General features: G+C 35.2%; 3 protein-coding genes across 8 annotated transcripts in view; 1 reads left to right on the plus strand and 2 right to left on the minus strand.

Annotated features, from left to right (window-relative positions):
- LOC149741019 (26S proteasome non-ATPase regulatory subunit 1-like) overlaps nucleotides 1–16,648 on the minus strand; it is a 29,791-nt gene extending 13,143 nt beyond the window's left edge. The window contains exons 1-14 of the mRNA XM_089878442.1: nucleotides 16,488–16,648; nucleotides 16,276–16,393; nucleotides 16,023–16,192; nucleotides 15,765–15,961; nucleotides 15,471–15,707; nucleotides 15,295–15,411; nucleotides 15,091–15,231; nucleotides 8,300–8,382; nucleotides 8,158–8,248; nucleotides 6,504–6,729; nucleotides 6,228–6,317; nucleotides 6,072–6,169; nucleotides 3,057–3,212; nucleotides 2,078–2,142 (exon numbers count right to left, since the gene is read on the minus strand). Of these exons, the coding sequence (XP_089734568.1) occupies nucleotides 2,078–2,142; nucleotides 3,057–3,212; nucleotides 6,072–6,169; nucleotides 6,228–6,317; nucleotides 6,504–6,729; nucleotides 8,158–8,248; nucleotides 8,300–8,382; nucleotides 15,091–15,231; nucleotides 15,295–15,411; nucleotides 15,471–15,707; nucleotides 15,765–15,961; nucleotides 16,023–16,192; nucleotides 16,276–16,393; nucleotides 16,488–16,506 (1,808 nt within the window). The 5' untranslated portion in view covers nucleotides 16,507–16,648. The remainder of the gene's footprint in view (nucleotides 1–2,077; nucleotides 2,143–3,056; nucleotides 3,213–6,071; nucleotides 6,170–6,227; nucleotides 6,318–6,503; nucleotides 6,730–8,157; nucleotides 8,249–8,299; nucleotides 8,383–15,090; nucleotides 15,232–15,294; nucleotides 15,412–15,470; nucleotides 15,708–15,764; nucleotides 15,962–16,022; nucleotides 16,193–16,275; nucleotides 16,394–16,487) is intronic.
- LOC149741021 (5-hydroxytryptamine receptor 2A-like) lies at nucleotides 131–2,008 on the plus strand. 6 transcript variants are annotated; one of them, XM_089878641.1, is made up of 6 exons: nucleotides 131–270; nucleotides 320–517; nucleotides 622–870; nucleotides 922–1,267; nucleotides 1,317–1,589; nucleotides 1,646–2,008. In XM_089878641.1, the coding sequence occupies exons 1-6, from the start codon at nucleotides 234–236 to the stop codon at nucleotides 1,881–1,883; spliced, it is 1,341 nt and encodes a 446-aa protein (XP_089734767.1). In that variant the 5' UTR covers nucleotides 131–233; the 3' UTR covers nucleotides 1,884–2,008. The 6 variants fall into 6 exon arrangements, with proteins under 6 accessions (XP_089734767.1, XP_089734774.1, XP_089734782.1 ...); XM_089878648.1 differs by having other exon boundaries at nucleotides 1,320–1,589; XM_089878656.1 differs by having other exon boundaries at nucleotides 182–517; nucleotides 1,317–1,422; nucleotides 1,471–1,589.
- An 871-nt stretch (nucleotides 16,649–17,519) lies between the features above and the next one.
- Nucleotides 17,520–22,093, minus strand: LOC149741022 (uncharacterized). Its single transcript, XM_089878473.1, has 2 exons — nucleotides 21,678–22,093; nucleotides 17,520–20,014 (listed from the first exon to the last, which is right to left on the minus strand). The coding sequence occupies exons 1-2, from the start codon at nucleotides 22,009–22,011 to the stop codon at nucleotides 17,889–17,891; spliced, it is 2,460 nt and encodes an 819-aa protein (XP_089734599.1). The 5' UTR covers nucleotides 22,012–22,093; the 3' UTR covers nucleotides 17,520–17,888.
- Nucleotides 22,094–22,137: the final 44 nt, after the last annotated feature.

The raw sequence follows: 22,137 nt of genomic DNA on the forward strand, positions 1-22,137 counted from the left end.
TTTTATGACGTCACAAGTTAAATATTTGATCTCGAAGATTCGACGCGAAAGAAATTGTTTCATTTGAAGTTAAAACAACATTTAGCGACGACATCGCTTTAAATATTAAGGCGAGAGAATTAGAGAAAAAGGCAAGGGTTGCCATCATAATGTATCGGTGGTTTAGTTTTGGGGACGCAAGGTTAGGTTGGGTTGAGTTATGAACGTTACGCAACGTTAAGTTAAGTTGAGTTATGAACGTTACGCAAGGTTTTACAGCTGCAGACGATGGTGAGTCGGCCGATTAATTATAATCAAGTTAGAATGATATATGTTACAGAGGCGATGGATTGGAGCGTACTGTTGTTGATCCCTCTCATTCTTATGGTCGCAACAGGCAATGTGTTGGTTATTATATCGGTATGGCTGGATCGGAGGCTGAGAAGTTCAACCAATTATTTCCTAACATCGCTAGCTGTCGCTGATTTATTGGTGGCTGTAGTTGTTATGCCGCCGAGTCTAGCAATGATAGTCAACAGTAAGTACGCTGTGATCAGTCGGCTATGAAATCCGGGTCGGTAGAACTCAGTACCAACATTAACCGCTATATACACATTGTCGTCAAATAAGTTCCTTTTCCAGATTATGTTTGGCCTTTTCCCCCTCAACTATGTGGTGTATGGACAATGTTGGATGTTTTCTTCAGCACCGCATCAATATTGCACTTGTGTTTAATATCATTGGACCGTTATGTTGCATTATCTCGACCATTCAGCCACCGCAGAAGCGAATCGTCGCTGGTTGGTCGAATAAAGTTGGGGAGTTACGAGAAGCCACGCGTTACACGAAGTATAGGAATCCGTATCTTTATAGTTTGGGCCACAGCCTTTGGTAAATATGACATGAACATATTGTGCAGAAATTAAATGTATATTTGTTCAGTTATTGCAGTTCCGCTGCCCATATTGGGTGCAAGTGACCGTGACAACTTATTTATTGGTGATATGTGCGCGATAAACGTGCCCGAGTTCGCTGTGTTTGGATCACTAGTAGCCTTCCTCCTACCATTGGTTATAATGTTCGTAATGTACACGCTAACAATCCTCGCGCTTCGAAGGCAAGCCAAACTTATAACGAACGCTATGACACAAAGTAGCGACGAAACCATGAACCCGAACCATGGTAAATATTCATCGGTAAGAAAAGCTATCAACCAAATACAAACTCTGCTCGGGTTCGGCGTTGTAATTCAACCTGATGGCGTCAAACCAATGACATCACATGCAAGGTAAGTGACGTCACAATAAAATTCTTGTGGTAATTGTGACATCACACAGCAGCACTAAACGAATCTACCGAAGCAAAAATTCAACAAGACGATTATCTAGTTCGTTTAAACACCGAATAATGGCGAATATCAACAACGAACAACGCGCGTCTAAGGTAATTATGACAATACGTGGTTATGACGTCACAAGTACATATTTACAGGTGCTGGGTTTGATCTTCGTTTTGTTTTGTTTGTTTTGGAGTCCTTTCTTTATAACCAACGTAGTCAGCCATCTTTGCCAAACATGTAACCAACAACTAATGGGACAATGCATGAATTGGTGAGCTACGTCATAATATACATAAATTCTTACGTCATAACCATCATTTATTACAGGTTTGTATGGGTTGGTTATGTTTCATCTGGCGTCAACCCGTGCGTATATACTTTGTTCAGTCGAAGATTTCGGCAAACTTTCCTTAATATATTACGCGGTCGATGCTTACGTGTCAATCAACTGCAACGGGGTGGGTTAAGGTCGTCATGTGAAGCTACAGGGGGGAGTGTTAAGTCCGTACAAGAACCTACTATGACGTCACGAAACGTAAACAAAGTTTGGCGGACCGGAAGTTGAATGACGTCATCATAATATTAAAGACAGTGTCATATTGGGGAAATACCCATAGTGTACAATTGTTTGTATGAATCTTGATTGTGACGCAACATGTGAATAAAGTATCGGATCGAATATAACTAAGTTAGCAATGATTGTGGATATATCCCATTAGTGGGTCGGAATCATTATGTGAAGGTAAATAGGATTCTTACCTGAACAATATAAACCCGAGGCTTTCGACTGCTGCTCGCCGAACGTCGTTGTTTACGTCAGATACCTGTCAATCAAAAACACTTCATGCTCACTGTCGAGTTATAACATTGGTGTCTTTTTATACACCAGACACACATGTTGTATTCATACACTTCATGCTCACTGTCGAGTTATAACATGGGTGTCTTCTTATACACCAGACACACATGGTGTATTTATACACCTCATGCTCACTGTCGAGTTATAACATAGGTGTCTTCTTATACACCAGACACACATGGTGTATTCATACACCTCATGCTCACTGTCGAGTTATAACATGGGTGTCTTCTTATACACCAGACACACATGTTGTATTCATACACCTCATGCTCGCTGTCGAGTTATAACATGGGTGTCTTCTTATACACCAGACACACATGGTGTATTCATACACCTCATGCCTACTGTCGAGTTATAACATGGGTGTCTTCTTATACACCAGACACACATGTTGTATTCATACACCTCATGCTCGCTGTCGAGTTATAACATGGGTGTCTTCTTATTCACCAGACACACATGATGTATTCATACACCTCATGCTCGCTGTCGAGTTATAACATGGGTGTCTTCTTATTCACCAGACACACATGATGTATTCATACACCTCATGCTCACTGCCGAGTTATAACATGGGTGTCTTCTTATACACAACACACATGGTGTATTCATACACCTCATGCTCGCTGTCAAGTTATAACATGGGTGTCTTCTTATACACCAGACACACATGATGTATTCATACACCTCATGCTCACTGTCAAGTTATAACATAGGTGTCTTTTTATAAACCAGGCACACATGGTGTATTCATACACCTCATGCTCGCTGTCAAGTTATAACATGGGTGTCTTTTTATAAACCAGGCACACATGGTGTATTCATACACCTCGTGCTCACTGTCAAGTTATAACATGGGTGTCTTCTTATACTCACAGCCACGTGCAGCAACATCCTGTTAGCTTTATTCGACCCCGATCCTACATAAGCCATAGCTATCGTGTACATCGCGGATCTTCTGAGGATCGGATCTTTATCGTTCATTAAATCTTCGATAAGAACGTCGGCCTCGTCCATTCGCCCGTACATAACCTGTTTATAAACAAGTTAATATTTATAATAAACAAACATGTTAGTATTTATAATAAACAAACAAGTTAATATTTATAATAAACAAACATGTTAATATTTATAATAAACAAACATGTTAATATTTATAATAAACAAACATGTTAATATTTATAATAAACAAACAAGTTAATATTTATAATAAACAAACATGTTAATATTTATATTAAACAAACAAGTTAATATTTATATTAAACAAACATGTTAATATTTATAATAAACAAACAAGCTAATAGTTATAATAAACAAACATGTTAATATTTATAATAAACAAACATGTTAATATTTATAATAAACAAACATGTTAATATTTATAATAAACAAACATGTTAATATTTATAATAAACAAACATGTTAATATTTATAATAAACAAACAAGATAATATTTATAATAAACAAACAAGCTAATAGTTATAATAAACAAACAAGTTAATATTTATAATAAACAAACATGTTAATATTTATAATAAACAAACATGTTAATATTTATAATAAACAAACATGTTAATATTTATAATAAACAAACATGTTAATATTTATAATAAACAAACAAGTTAATATTTATAATAAACAAACATGTTAATATTTATATTAAACAAACAAGTTAATATTTATATTAAACAAACATGTTAATATTTATAATAAACAAACATGTTAATATTTATATTAAACAAACATGTTAATATTTATAATAAACAAACATGTTAATATTTATAATAAACAAACAAGTTAATATTTATAATAAACAAACATGTTAATATTTATAATAAACAAACATGTTAATATTTATAATAAACAAACATGTTAATATTTATAATAAACAAACATGTTAATAGTTATAATAAACAAACATGTTAATATTTATAATAAACAAACATGTTAATATTTATAATAAACAAACATGTTAATATTTATAATAAACAAACATGTTAATATTTATAATAAACAAACATGTTAATAGTTATAATAAACAAACATGTTAATATTTATAATAAACAAACATGTTAATATTTATAATAAACAAACATGTTAATATTTATAATAAACAAACATGTTAATATTTATAATAAACAAACATGTTAATATTTATAATAAACAAACAAGTTAATAGTTATAATAAACAAACAAGTTAATATTTATAATAAACAAACAAGTTAATATTTATAATAAACAAACAAGTTAATATTTATAATAAACAAACATGTTAATATTTATAATAAACAAACATGTTAATATTTATAATAAACAAACATGTTAATATTTATAATAAACAAACATGTTAATAGTTATAATAAACAAACATGTTAATATTTATAATAAACAAACAAGTTAATATTTATAATAAACAAACAAGTTAATATTTATAATAAACAAACATGTTAATATTTATAATAAACAAACAAGTTAATATTTATATTAAACAAACATGTTAATATTTATAATAAACAAACAAGTTAATATTTATAATAAACAAACATGTTAATATTTATAATAAACAAACATGTTAATATTTATAATAAACAAACAAGTTAATATTTATATTAAACAAACATGTTAATATTTATAATAAACAAACAAGTTAATATTTATATTAAACAAACATGTTAATATTTATAATAAACAAACATGTTAATATTTATAATAAACAAACATGTTAATATTTATAATAAACAAACATGTTAATATTTATAATAAACAAACATGTTAATATTTATATTAAACAAACATGTTAATATTTATAATAAACAAACATGTTAATATTTATAATAAACAAACAAGTTAATATTAATAAACAAACATGTTAATATTTATAATAAACAAACATGTTAATATTTATAATAAACAAACATGTTAATAGTTATAATAAACAAACATGTTAATATTTATAATAAACAAACATGTTAATATTTATAATAAACAAACAAGTTAATATTTATAATAAACAAACATGTTAATAGTTATAATAAACAAACATGTTAATATTTATAATAAACAAACATGTTAATATTTATAATAAACAAACAAGTTAATATTTATAATAAACAAACATGTTAATATTTATAATAAACAAACAAGTTAATATTTATAATAAACAAACATGTTAATAGTTATAATAAACAAACATGTTAATATTTATAATAAACAAACATGTTAATATTTATAATAAACAAACATGTTAATATTTATAATAAACAAACATGTTAATATTTATATTAAACAAACATGTTAATATTTATATTAAACAAACATGTTAATATTTATAATAAACAAACAAGTTAATATTTATAATAAACAAACATGTTAATAGTTATAATAAACAAACATGTTAATATTTATAATAAACAAACATGTTAATATTTATAATAAACAAACATGTTAATATTTATAATAAACAAACATGTTAATATTTATATTAAACAAACATGTTAATATTTATAATAAACAAACAAGTTAATATTTATAATAAACAAACATGTTAATATTTATATTAAACAAACATGTTAATATTTATAATAAACAAACAAGTTAATATTTATAATAAACAAACAAGTTAATATTTATAATAAACAAACATGTTAATATTTATAATAAACAAACATGTTAATATTTATAATAAACAAACATGTTAATATTTATAATAAACAAACATGTTAATATTTATAATAAACAAACATGTTAATATTTATATTAAACAAACATGTTAATATTTATAATAAACAAACATGTTAATAGTTATAATAAACAAACAAGTTAATATTTATAATAAACAAACATGTTAATATTTATAATAAACAAACAAGTTAATATTTATAATAAACAAACCAAAGCGATCCCCACTGCCAACCCTCGGATGATTTTCTCGTGTTGAGTTTCCTTGGCGTAAGACACCATGTCTTCCAAAACTTTCTCGTTGTTTGAACCTACAACAACAACATATATATACTATTTCTATGTAGAGCAGTATAAACAACGACCCACCTATCATGACCAATCCCATTGCCAGCCCGGCAGCTTCACCAGTCACCGCATCGTCTTGGTATAAATTACTTTTCAATAATTCGTAAACATCTGTTGGAAGGAACATGTTGTTGTAACCATTGTATGATATATTATGATAACTTATCATCGTATGATATATTATGATAAGTTATCATCGTATGATATATTATGATAAGTTATCATCGTATGATATATTATGATAAGTTATCATCGTATGATATATTATGATAAGCATTGTATAATATATGAACTTACCATTATTGGATGTTCCAAGCGAAGCCAACCCCAAACCCAGACACCCCCCATGTCTAATTGTCTCATTAGTAGCATTACTGAGTTGACTGAACAAATAATCAGTAATCTTTCCCCTTCCATGGTTTGCATGTATGAGCCCAATAGCGTACAACCCCCCAGCTTCCTGGTAGGCGCTCCCCCCGCTCGCATCTTTCGGAAGGTAGGTTGACATCAAGTCTAATGAATCCTGGGGTACCAAAGTTCCAAAGTAAGTTAACGAACGAACCCCAAAAGTTACAAGTAAGTTAACGAACGAACCCCAAAAGTTACAAAGTAAGTTAACGAACGAACCCCCAAAAGTTGCAAAATAAGTTAACGAACGAACCCCCAAAAGTTGCAAAATAAGTTAACGAACGAACCCCCAAAAGTTGCAAAGTAAGTTAATGAGCGAACCCCCAAAAGATGGCAAAGTAACGAACGAACCCCAAAAGTTACAAAGTAAGTTAACGAACGAACCCCCAAAAGTTGCAAAATAAGTTAACGAACGAACCCCCAAAAGTTGCAAAATAAGTTAACGAATGAACCCCCAAAAGTTACAAATAAACGAACGAACGAACCCCCAAAAGTTACAAAGTAAGTAACGAACAAACCCCCAAAAGTTGCAAAGTAAGTCAACGAACGAACCCCAAAAGTTACAAAGTAAGTTAACGAACGAACCCCCAAAAGTTGCAAAATAAGTTAACGAACGAACCCCCAAAAGTTGCAAAATAAGTTAACGAATGAACCCCCAAAAGTTACAAATAAACGAACGAACGAACCCCCAAAAGTTACAAAGTAAGTAACGAACAAACCCCCAAAAGTTGCAAAGTAAGTCAACGAACGAACCCCAAAAGATGGCAAAGTAAGTTAACGAATGAACCCCCAAAAGTTACAAATAAACGAACGAACGAACCCCCAAAAGTTACAAAGTAAGTAACGAACAAATCCCCAAAAGTTACAAAGTAAGTTAACGAACGAACCTAAAAAGATGGCAAAGTAACGAACAAACCCCCAAAAGTTGCAAAGTAAGTTAACGAACGAACCCCCAAAAGTTGCAAAGTAAGTTAACGAACGAACCCCCAAAAGTTACAAAGTAAGTTAACGAACGAACCTAAAAAGATGGCAAAGTAACGAACAAACCTCCAAAAGTTGCAAAGTAAGTTAACGAACGAACCCCCAAAAGTTGCAAAGTAAGTTAACGAACGAACCCCCAAAAGTTACAAAGTAAGTTAACGAACAAATCCCCAAAAGTTACAAAGTAAGTTAACGAACGAACCTAAAAAGATGGCAAAGTAACGAACAAACCCCCAAAAGTTGCAAAGTAAGTTAACGAAGAACCCCAAAAGATGGCAAAGTAACGAACAAACCCCCCAAAGTTACAAAGTAAGTTAACGAACAAACCCCCCAAAGTTACAAAGTAAGTTAACGAATGAACCCCCAAAAGTTACAAATAAACGAACGAACGAATCCCCCAAAAGTTGCAAAGTAAGTTAACGAGCGAACCCCCAAAAGTTACAAAATAAGTTACAAACAAACCCCCAAAAGTTGCAAAGTAAGTTAACGAACGAACCCCCAAAAGTTACAAAGTAACGAACGAACCCCCAAAAGTTGCAAAGTAACGAATGAACCCCCCCACCTTTTCATGCCGTTGATGAATGACCCCAAGACTCGACGTGGCTGTGAACTTGGCCCAATTCGTTGCCCTCGCCAACCAATCTAAGTTATCCCTGTGAATATAACGTTAAACCAACACTCAATGACAAACATGATGTTCTTACCGAAGGAACTGATCAATTGTCGTTCCACAATGCATGTAACTGTTGGCTATCACACATGCGTTGTGGCACACCGAGTTGCGAACCTGTCAAACATTGTACATTACCCCAACATTGTATATTACCCAAACATTGTATATTACCCCAACATTGTACATTACCCCAACATTGTACATTACCCCAACATTGTATATCACCCCAACATTGTATATCACCCCAACATTGTATATCACCCCAACATTGTATATTACCCCAACATTGTATATCACCCCAACATTGTATATCACCCCAACATTGTATATCACCCCAACATTGTATATTACCCCAACATTGTATATCACCCCAACATTGTATATCACCCCAACATTGTATATCACCCCAACATTGTATATTACCCCAACATTGTATATTACCCCAACATTGTATATTACCCCAACATTGTATATCACCCCAACATTGTATATTACCCCAACATTGTATATTACCCCAACATTGTATATCACCCCAACATTGTATATCACCCCAACATTGTATATCACCCCAACATTGTATATTACCCCAACATTGTATATTACCCCAACATTGTATATCACCCCAACATTGTATATCACCCCAACATTGTATATTACCCCAACATTGTATATCACCCCAACATTGTATATTACTCCAACATTGTATATCACCCCAACATTGTACATCACCCCAACATTGTACATCACCCCAACATTGTACATTACCCCAACATTGTACATTTCCCCAACATTGTACATTACCCCAACATTGTATATCACCCCAACAATGTATATCACCCCAACTTTGTATATCACCCCAACATTGTATATCACCCCAACATTGTATATCACCCCAACATTGTATATTACCCCAACATTGTATATTACCCCAACATTGTATATCACCCCAACATTGTATATTACCCCAACATTGTATATTACCCCAACATTGTATATCACCCCAACATTGTATATCACCCCAACATTGTATACCACCCCAACATTGTATATTACCCCAACATTGTATATTACCCCAACATTGTATATCACCCCAACATTGTATATCACCCCAACATTGTATATTACCCCAACATTGTATATCACCCCAACATTGTATATTACCCCAACATTGTACATTTCCCCAACATTGTACATTACCCCAACATTGTATATCACCCCAACAATGTATATCACCCCAACAATGTATATCACCCCAACTTTGTATATCACCCCAACATTGTATATCACCCCAACATTGTATATCACCCCAACATTGTATATCACCCCAACATTGTATATCACCCCAACAATGTATATCACCCCAACATTGTATATCACCCCAACATTGTATATTACCCCAACATTGTATATTACCCCAACATTGTATATCACCCCAACATTGTATATTACCCCAACATTGTACATTTCCCCAACATTGTACATTACCCCAACATTGTATATCACCCCAACAATGTATATCACCCCAACTTTGTATATCACCCCAACATTGTACATTACCCCAACATTGTACATTTCCCCAACATTGTACATTACCCCAACATTGTATATCACCCCAACAATGTATATCACCCCAACTTTGTATATCACCCCAACATTGTATATCACCCCAACATTGTATACCACCCCAACATTGTATATCACCCCAACATTGTATATTACCCCAACATTGTATATTACCCCAACATTGTATATCACCCCAACATTGTATATCACCCCAACATTGTATACCACCCCAACATTGTATATTACCCCAACATTGTATATTACCCCAACATTGTATATTACCCCAACATTGTATATCACCCCAACATTGTATATCACCCCAACATTGTATACCACCCCAACATTGTATATTACCCCAACATTGTATATTACCCCAACATTGTATATTACCCCAACATTGTATATCACCCCAACATTGTATATCACCCCAACATTGTATACCACCCCAACATTGTATATCACCCCAACATTGTATATTACTCCAACATTGTATATCACCCCAACATTGTACATCACCCCAACATTGTACATCACCCCAACATTGTACATTACCCCAACATTGTACATTTCCCCAACATTGTACATTACCCCAACATTGTATATCACCCCAACAATGTATATCACCCCAACTTTGTATATCACCCCAACATTGTATATCACCCCAACATTGTATATCACCCCAACATTGTATATTACCCCAACATTGTATATTACCCCAACATTGTATATCACCCCAACATTGTATATTACCCCAACATTGTATATTACCCCAACATTGTATATCACCCCAACATTGTATATTACTCCAACATTGTATATCACCCCAACATTGTACATCACCCCAACATTGTACATCACCCCAACATTGTACATTACCCCAACATTGTACATTTCCCCAACATTGTACATTACCCCAACATTGTATATCACCCCAACAATGTATATCACCCCAACATTGTATACCACCCCAACATTGTATATTACCCCAACATTGTATATCACCCCAACATTGTATATCACCCCAACATTGTATACCACCCCAACATTGTATATCACCCCAACATTGTATATTACCCCAACATTGTATATTACCCCAACATTGTATATCACCCCAACATTGTATATCACCCCAACATTGTATACCACCCCAACATTGTATATTACCCCAACAATGTATATCACCCCAACATTGTATATCACCCCAACATTGTATATCACCCCAACATTGTATATTACCCCAACATTGTATATTACTAGTGATGTACCGAAGTTTCGGTTTGCCGAATTTATTCGGCCGAATCAGCGATTTTGACAAAGATTCGGTTTTGGCCGAATCGTGCGTAAAGATTCGGCAAAAACCGAACTTTTTCACAGACAATATAGATACGATTAGCAAGAACTTGCGCAATTTGTGAGATAAGAATTAAAGACTATTTGCAACAAATAAGTTTAATTCAATTAATCGTCATGCTTTATAGCAATGGTAATCATTTCGGATACGGTTCTATGGGCTATGGCACACGCGCACTTTGATAAACTTCGTCACATTCGCGACCGAATCTGCTCCCGATCGTCGATAAAGAAACACTCGCATTTTCTCTCTAAATAGTGCACGCGTCTGCTCCCGGTCGTCGATAAAGAAACACTCGCTTTTTCTCTCTAAATAGTGCACGCGTCTGCTCCCGGTCGTCGATAAAGAAACACTCGCTTTTTCTCTCTAAACAGTGCACGCGTCTGCTCCCGGTCGTCGATAAAGAAACACTCGCTTTTTCTCTCTAAATAGTGCACGCGTCTGCGCACGATCCCCTGCACATTTTTAGCACAAAGCAGAATACAAAATGTAAAAGTAAAGTTTTCGAATAATTTTTTTACTCTCGGTATAGTTTTAAGCCAGTGACCGTGAGTAGTATAAATGCATGTGAATCGCGATTATGTGAATTTTAATTGATGCAAATATAAGTGCGAGGAGCGAAGCTATCAGGAAATTAGAACCAACACAAATTGTAATGTAATATTGCTAAGCATGGTCCCGGCCGAGCTTGGACAGAAGCCAAAAACGTCGTTCTTGGGCACCGCGCGAAAATCAGAGTTTCGTGAATCACAGTTGCAAGATATTAATTTTACACCTAAAATATTAAATTAAAAATTTATATACACATGTTACGTTATGTAACATTCAAAATTCAAAAAACATTTCATACAAATCCGACAATTTATATACCACAGGGAACAGGCTGCTTGCAAATAGACTGAGATTAGCATTTCGTCGGTTTCTACAAGAACAAATTCACAACGATTGCTTCGCTTACTAAGTGTTGAAAGTATGCTATCGCATGCGTCTTCCTTTATTTCCCAAGCCGACGCAGAGCGTAAAATGGGACGCTCATACACAATGTTTTTTTCGTCACAAAAGTAAATAATTTTTTTGTTTGCGTAACACAGGTCTTGTCAATGGTTACGCCGTTACAGTAAAGAATTTTTAAGTTCTCGAATTAACTGCTCGTCAAATATAAAATTAAATTTATCGAATCCAATAAATTAAATTTATCTAATCCACGCTCGTCCGTCACCGTTGTGCTTTTGTGCTTTTCTCCCAACGATTTACCTTCCCTGTAGTTTTGGTTCGTAAATACGCGCGTTATTAGGAGACTAATGTTTCCCACAACGCTTTATTGCCACATTAAAGACTTATATTGAAATTGTTGATACTTGTGTGTGACACGGTGCCATGATAAAGTATTTTCCTATATGTCGTTTTTACCGACCGCCCGTCGCCGTAGGTTCGGATGACGTCATAAACGATTCGGTTGATTCGGCCGAATCGATTCGGCACAAATGGCCGAATATTCGGTTTCGGCCGAATCGTTTTTTTAACGATTCGGTACATCACTATATATTACCCCAACATTGTATATCACCCCAACATTGTATATCACCCCAACATTGTATATCACCCCAACATTGTATATCACCCCAACATTGTATATTACCCCAACATTGTATATTACCCTAACATTGTATATTACCCCAACATTGTATATCACCCCAACATTGTATATCACCCCAACATTGTATATCACCCCAACATTGTATATCACCCCAACATTGTATACCACCCCAACATTGTATATTACCCCAACATTGTATATTACCCCAACATTGTATATTACCCCAACATTGTATATCACCCCAACATTGTATATCACCCCAACATTGTATATCACCCCAACATTGTATATCACCCCAACATTGTATATCACCCCAACATTGTATATCACCCCAACATTGTATATCACCCCAACATTGTATATCACCCCAACATTGTATATTACCCCAACATTGTATATTACCCCAACATTGTATATCACCCCAACATTGTATATCACCCCAACATTGTATATCACCCCAACATTGTATATTACCCCAACATTGTATATTACCCCCAACATTGTATATTACCCCAACATTGTATATTACCCCAACATTGTATATTACCCCAACATTGTATATTACCCCAACATTGTATATCACCCCAACATTGTATATTACCCCAACATTGTATATCACCCCAACATTGTATATTTCCCCAACATTGTATATCACCCCAACATTGTATATTTCCCCAACATTGTATATTACCCCAACATTGTATATCACCCCAACATTGTATATTACCCCAACATTGTATATTACCCCAACATTGTATATCACCCCAACATTGTATATTACCCCAACTTTGTATATTACCCCAACATTGTATATCACCCCAACATTGTATATCACCCCAACATTGTATATTACCCCAACATTGTACATTTCCCCAACATTGTACATTACCCCAACATTGTATATCACCCCAACATTGTACATTACCCCAACATTGTACATTTCCCCAACATTGTACATTACCCCAACATTGTATATCACCCAAACATTGTATATTACCCCAACATTGTATATCACCCCAACATTGTATATCACCCCAACATTGTATATCACCCCAACATTGTATATCACCCCAACATTGTATATTACCCCAACATTGTATATTACCCCAACATTGTATATTACCCCAATATTGTATATTACCCCAACATTGTACATTACCCCAACATTGTATATTACCCCAACATTGTATATTACCCCAACATTGTATATCACCCCAACATTGTATATTACCCCAACATTGTATATCACCCCAACATTGTATATTTCCCCAACATTGTATATCACCCCAACATTGTATATTTCCCCAACATTGTATATTACCCCAACATTGTATATTACCCCAACATTGTATATTACCCCAACATTGTATATTACCCCAACATTGTATATCACCCCAACATTGTATATTACCCCAACTTTGTATATTACCCCAACAATGTATATCACCCCAACATTGTATATCACCCCAACATTGTATATTTCCCCAACATTGTATATCACCCCAACATTGTATATTTCCCCAACATTGTATATTACCCCAACATTGTATATCACCCCAACATTGTATATTACCCCAACATTGTATATTACCCCAACATTGTATATCACCCCAACATTGTATATCACCCCAACATTGTATATCACCCCAACATTGTATATCACCCCAACATTGTATATTACCCCAACATTGTATATTACCCCAACATTGTATATCACCCCAACATTGTATATTTCCCCAACATTGTATATCACCCCAACATTGTATATTACCCCAACTTTGTATATTACCCCAACATTGTATATCACCCCAACATTGTATATCACCCCAACATTGTATATTACCCCAACATTGTACATTTCCCCAACATTGTACATTACCCCAACATTGTATATCACCCCAACATTGTACATTACCCCAACATTGTACATTTCCCCAACATTGTACATTACCCCAACATTGTATATCACCCAAACATTGTATATTACCCCAACATTGTATATCACCCCAACATTGTATATCACCCCAACATTGTATATCACCCCAACATTGTATATCACCCCAACATTGTATATTACCCCAACATTGTATATCACCCCAACATTGTATATTACCCCAACATTGTATATCACCCCAACATTGTATATCACCCCAACATTGTATATTACCCCAACATTGTATATTACCCCAACATTGTATATCACCCCAACATTGTATATCACCCCAACATTGTATATCACCCCAACATTGTATATCACCCCAACATTGTATATTACCCCAACATTGTATATCACCCCAACCAACCAACTTACCTGATCTTTAGTTTGTTTCAATGTAACTAGGTCTGCATGATTATTCCTTATAAGAAATTGCAAATACAATTCAATACTTTTCTCTCCATCTAAGATTGAACAGATTTGGTCGATTTCAACTTTTAAATCTGCACCAGAATCCTAAACAACCAATGTTAGATCAGCCAATGTTGGGGCTCGGGGGCGACGTTAGTTATTGCTCACCTTATCCTCTTGATAGGAAGCAGTATTGCGCAACGCTTCAATCACTCCAAGTAAGAAATATTGTGAAGCACTGTCGTACATATCAAACGCTATTTGGTAAGCCATAGGTACTTGATCCTGCAATAAAACCCATGTTGTAATATTGTTGTGAATATAACAAGGTAACCCATGTTCACCTTCCCAGTTTTGATCAGTTTTAACAAAATATCTGCAACAGCTGAAGCATCATCAAGATATATCAAGCATTGACAAATATTGATGTAGTCTGGTTGAGTTACTGTCTTCGAAGTGGAAGGAGCAAGATTGGAATGAAGACGAACAAGAAGTTTCAAAATATCTTCGCGAAGTTTTTTATTCTCAACCAATCTTGTGCATAGAGTTGTGCAGTAAGACAACATTTCACCAAGGTTTGGCTGAGAATTAACATAAATATAACACATGATATAAAACTATGGGTATCCACTTTATACCGTCATTCTGACCGCTCGTTCAAATATATCAAGCCTTCTAGTTTCCACAGAGATCCCAACAGCTTGTTTATACTGCCCTCCCTCCAAACAATTCTCAAACATTCGGTTGACAATTTCTTCAAGTCGGGGATCGATCTTTACTTCTTTACCTTCGTGTTGGCTGACCCGAAGTTTCGTGTAATGGTCAATGCATTTGCCTGGTAATGTAATGTTTGTACAATAATGTAGTGTTTAACAAAACATACAAGATGAACTTACAAATTGTAGTAACCACATATTCAGAACTCTCCTTAACGTTAAACGCAGCACCAGCGCAAAGGGCATAATTCAATGAATCTTCATAAGCGCCAAGATAATAATACAACTTTGATGCGAGTAAAGCCGACATTTCTCGATGTTTAAACGTTTCATCCTCATAAAGAACTTCACTGAAAAACAAATTATATTTGTTTAAATAAATTATTATGAAGTAGTTTGTTCATATAATTCAATTATTTTAATTATTTCTTACATTTGTTCCACATGGTCTGATATTTCTGGCCAAAACTCTGGTACAATATCATTAAGACGTTTTAACGCATAAACTTTCAATTCGTCTTCTGGTTCTTGAAGAAGAGAAAGCACACCCGCTGGAAAATATAATATTTTATAAACATTGGCACAAATATATAAAATTATGTAACTTTCAGGCATTATGTTTAATTATAAAATAATGTAGTTTACCTGCTGAAGTAATATGCATGATGCCCGTTCAAACTATTCCAACTTTAACAAAACAACTTTGAATAAACTAAATATCTGTACAACATAATTAAACGTGAGTACGTTTCGTCTAGAACTTATTTTAAAAAGCTATTGACTACTTTATTTTTTTTACAAATATCAACCACGCTTCTATACCCCACACATTGGCAACATGACCTGACAATTATGAATGAAACGTTTTCACAAAAACTTTAAAATTTGTTTCAGAAAGTCAGATGTTAAAGTTGGTTTTTGTAGGTAATAGAAATAGCATATTATTCGTTCGAATGCGCTTTGTCATTCCAGAATAATATAGTAGGGTAGGGGAAGATGGGACACCTTTTAACTTTTTTCTCGTCCCATTTAGCAGTTAACAATAAACAATCAAACATTTATAAATCTATATCTTCACGGTTCCCATAGACCGTTGTTAACTGTTTAAAATACGATCAGGATATCTGGATATTATGTGCTAAAGACGTCCCATCTTCCCCGACCCTACTATATTTTAAAAAGAATGTTTAATAGTAACCATATGTAATATATGCCACACATAATAAACATAAAATAAACAACAAATGTAAATAATTTGCACCGTGTAAAACGTAAAGCGACGTTGCAATCCTTGACAACACAAAGGGTAAAGCTACGCTGCTACGACAAAGTTAGTATAGACGTTGCTCTGGCTGGGTGTTTACGTATGCTTTTAATGCCACAATTCGAAAGGGTTCTTTATAGTAACACATGCGACAAATTTTGGATGTTCTTATAATATATTACATGCATCTCTATCTCCACCAACCGGCCAGAAATAATACCCCCTACACATGCTTTATCGTAGATGAGAGAAACTTGAGACGTTGGTGAAATACAGTAATTTATAAGGTGGGGGTATTCTGCTTACAACATTTAACTTTATCCCAATCTACCTGGGGGTATTCTGCTTACAACATTTAACTTTATCCCAATCTACCTGGTTTGGGAAAGACTAACATTAAACAGGCAAACACATATTGTTCCGTAGCAATGCTCTTTACTGGCGACGACAGTTCTTTATGACAATGAAGAAAGTTACTAAAGAATAAAAACACGACAATAAATAACAATGAGGTTCGACATCACACTTTCAATTTATTTACAGAATAAATTCTGTTTCAGGTGTGTGACATCATCAGTTATGACATCATCAGTTATGACATCATGAACAGCAACATGAGTAAATGAGGTTGTATGTAAAGTGCTTACTTACGAGAGGTACCACACAAGTGCTAACCACCAACCATGTTATTCGTACCAATGTCACCCATATATATAAAGTAGCGTACAAGGAATATAAAAATAGAACCACGATGCAATTAAAGCACCAAAAATAATATTAAATCATGAAGTAAATTCCATATGGGCATAAGAAGAGCCCCGTTGGTTTGTTGCTTCAACATACCGTGATTGTTGTGCTTGCGATTGAGCTTTCTCAAAGTCAATGTTAACGTAGTCCCCACCTGGGGATAAAGGGGGTTTTGCGGGTGGGGAACCACCTTGACTAATAGTTATAGGAGGAATATTTTTCTTGTTTTGTTTCACAGATTGTGAACGTCTTGTACTCGATGTGTGACGAAAGCCAAGAGATTTCGGTCGTTTCTTGTTTGTTCGATCGAGTGATTGGGTTGAAAAGGATTTGAGTTGATGAGGATACTGTGGGGTTGGTTTAGGGGGCTCCATGGCAACTGATAATATAGAGCTGACAATGGACTTCCTGGTGCCAGGAATAATATTTCCCGCGCTTACTGGGCTCATAGGAATGTAACCTTCAATGTCGTTTCTACCATCGGGTGAAATATTTATGGGATCTTTAACTTTCAAGTTGGACAAACCGTTGTTTAGCGGTTTCATGCTTAAATATTCTTCGTTGAGCTCAACGTAAGATTCTGGTGTCATGTCGGTATAATCTGATGATAGTTTAAGATGACAATTATAATGTGGTGAAGACGGGGCCATCTTGGTGTAAATAGCTGAGTTGACTCTCTGTGCGTCTGTTGTGCATGATGAACATTGTCGTGGTTTGATGTTCCCTTTCTCAGGGGATGAGCCGTACAATGACCACGCCCCTTCAACACTAAACGTCATGTCGGGGTCAGATTTACGTCGGGGTTCAATCTCTTGCGGCAACGACCGGGTTGTCACAGATTTCATCGGAACGTAACCGACATCTTCATCAACTTTGGAATCCGCGCCAAACCAACCAAACTTTGCAAGAATCCCGTTTTGTGGCGGGCTAACCTGCCTTGCTTGGGATTTATTTGGATTTCTATTAAACTCCATGACTGAATATTCATTGAGAGATTCTTTTTTTGACGTTTGTTCATCGTGTTTATCCTCTGCTTCGTATATGTGGTGGGGAGAAGCTGACAGTGATGACGTTCCGCAACTTAAATTATCATCAAGTGAATGTGTGCGTGAGTGTGTGGGTACATTGGTATATTCGTGGGTGAGGGGGTTAGAGGGGGGTTGAGTGTCAGGGGGTGGGGGGGCTGTACCGTGTCGGGGGTGGAATGTATGCGAGCAGGTGGGGCAGTAACCCCCATCCTCTTGTATGGGTGGGGTACTTGCTGTTTGTGTTTCAGCAATGCTGCGACTAGATTGTTGCTTACGTATATAAGTCTGGGTTGGACTGTTACTCCCATATTCATCAGCCGATGTTGGTTCGCTTGTATGCGCGGAGCATGTGATAGAACTACTCATGTAACCAGATGAAAAGTCATGGTTGATATGTTCGGTGCTTGACGCTGTGCTTGAGCTGTTGCAACTGCCAGGCAAGGATGATGTATGTGAATGTGAGACGTGATGTTGACTCATACGTTTGTACGTCGGTGTTAATCGATTCCTCATACCAGGACTTGTTGAACCATAAGTGAGTCGCATACTGTTGTATCTTAGTGGTCGTTTCATCGTGTTCTCACCCTCGCTACCTGTGCGTAACCTTGAATCTTGCAACCCAACAACATGGGAGGCAGGCAAGCTGTCACATCGATTACGTTTAGCCGATGAAATTTTGCCCATCCCTATCTGGCTGGGTGGTGGGTTATGGTGGGTACGTGTTGTTCGTGTCCGACTTGAGTTTGATCCTGAACTATTGGATCTTCCCCTGTAACTGCAACTTGCTTCTTCCTGTCGAAGCGCGTACATAACGTTAAGTATCGTGGTGTGCATCTGTGCAGCCATGGCGTCGTCGCCAACGTCCATCCATAACTTTCCGTTCCCGATGCCAGACGCACGCCCTGGTTCGATGAAGAACATGTTCTCCTTGTGCCCACACAACCTTATGTTAGTAATAAGAATCTCGGCAGGTGTATTATTACAGCGATCATTGCAAGCCACGAACACCATAGAGTCATGAGTGAGACAAATACGATGTTGGCCGTGTAAACTAAGGTTGCTGCTGCTCATTTCAAGTTCTTTGTTCTCCAACACAACTTGCCAGATGTATTTGAACATTGTCAAACCAGCAGCTGTAATAAACAACAACAACTGTTAATTATAAATAGTTGGAAATAAATATTGAGTTTACAATGACAGGCCCCATTACACAACGGAGCCACTCCACACACTCCTTCTCTTTTTATTCTCTTTATTTTCCCATCAACGACGCGACAACACGCCAAACTTTCTATTACGTCATAAAAGTTAGACACCTACTTATGACGTAATAATATCAAAAACAAGTTTAATAACAAAATATCCCGACATTTCTTGGCGTTCTGATTCATGTTTGTGATTCATAGAACGCCAACATGAGTAAGACCTGACTCAACAACAACCATGAAAGTTTTAATGCCACATTCCAACGCGCGTCATATTTACACAAGCGCGCAAACAAGTGCTCCATCAAACAATATGGAAACTTATATTCAACCAAATTAATATTCTACACTTTATATTACCTTTGTGACGTATGTGCGTAACGTTTGTGACGTCATATAAACCACTGTGATATAATACATTAGCGCTAGAAGCGTCGATTTAGGTTTAATTAAATCTTGGCGAAAATGACGTCACAATATAACCGCTGAATTAAAACGTCGATAAATAAACCTGTTTTGTTCAATAAGGTTTTACATATACGTGAATGTAGCGAGTTTTGGTGGTTAATATTTAAATATGTTTAAGTCACGTCCACGTCTGGGAGCCCTACTACGCTAGCAGTTGTTTTCGTCTACCCCGCAAGCCAAACGTCGCGTATTCGTATGTACATTGGGGTAAGCTAACATTATATGACGGTAAATACAGTTCTCAAACATTAGGAGGATAATTATCACGTTGTATTTATTTAAACAACAAATTGAAATTAAACCCAGAAAAACAACGTGTGTATTCGTTATATAAGCCGGTTTAATACGATCGTAGTTTCTTTCAAAACAGGACGCGCGTGTGTGTGTGTGCGCGCGTGTGTGGGCGTGTCACATAATTTTACTTAGGTTTATCTAAAATTCATTCGTATGATTTTATTCGTTTTATATAAAGTATTCATATTAACGTTTATTAGATGCAATATCTACAACTAATATAAACGAATAAGCGCGAAAACAAAGTTACGCATTTATAATGGAATGCCAGACGAGCGTTGTCTTATTGTTTAAGTGTGTGCGCGCGTGCTCGTGTGTGTATGTGCGTGTATGCGCGTGTATGTGCGCGTGTGTGCGTCCCCTCTTTTTCTCTCCTTATTGAAAGCAAGAGCGAGTTGTTTACGACGAACGTTGAGGCGTTTTGGGCAAAACCACAAACACAATATTAAATAAAACAAAAAAAAATACCAACATATATTAAATATGTTTAGTAACTGTAATTTATTATAAAACTTACACCTTATATAAACCTTGTTTATATTCTTTGAATTTTTAAACAAGTAAATATAAATCAACCTTACCCCTGTTTCATGCTGTCAGATATTACACAAGTAAAATCAGATTACATTTAACTATATTTAAACAGTTAACTGCTACAAATTTGTTACATAACCTATACTGACAGCAATAATATATTTTATTTCCAAAGTTATTATGGTTTAGTTATTTAACATTCATTTATAAAGAAGAGTTGTGTTAAATTACCAACAAATACAATGTGTGTGAATTAACTGAAACATTATAACAAATGAAAAACAGAATAACTTACCAGGCCGGACAGTTTTAAGCAAAGCAGAGATCCAAGTTTGTTGAACGTCTGCGCTTTCTGCTGCCATTGTAAAATATTCATCTTTCGTGAAAATAACGATTAAGAATTCGTGCTTTGTATCTTTCTTTTTATCGATATTCCAAGGGTTGCCCAAACTTATTTGTCGCTTTGGTTTGTTAACTTTCCATTTGCGTTCGTTTTCATAATATTCAAGTTTTGGAGGGTTGCCATCTCTTAATACAAAGAATCTTTTATTCCAAGTTTTAGCTTTTCGAAGTGTTCCTTTCAACACAATGTCCGTCGACATAGCTGAATAATCTGGTTCTGGAGCCATCAGTAGAAATCAGGGAAGCAATATTTTTCAGTTGTTTTTATAAACCATATTCTCTATATCTGCATGTAAAATAATAAGTTACCTACAATTTTACAAACACTATAGTAATAAAGCATATGAGCCCAA

The sequence above is a fragment of the Ciona robusta genome, chromosome 1, assembly GCF_009617815.1.
Source record: "Ciona robusta chromosome 1, ASM961781v2".
Lineage (NCBI taxonomy): Eukaryota > Metazoa > Chordata > Ascidiacea > Phlebobranchia > Cionidae > Ciona > Ciona robusta.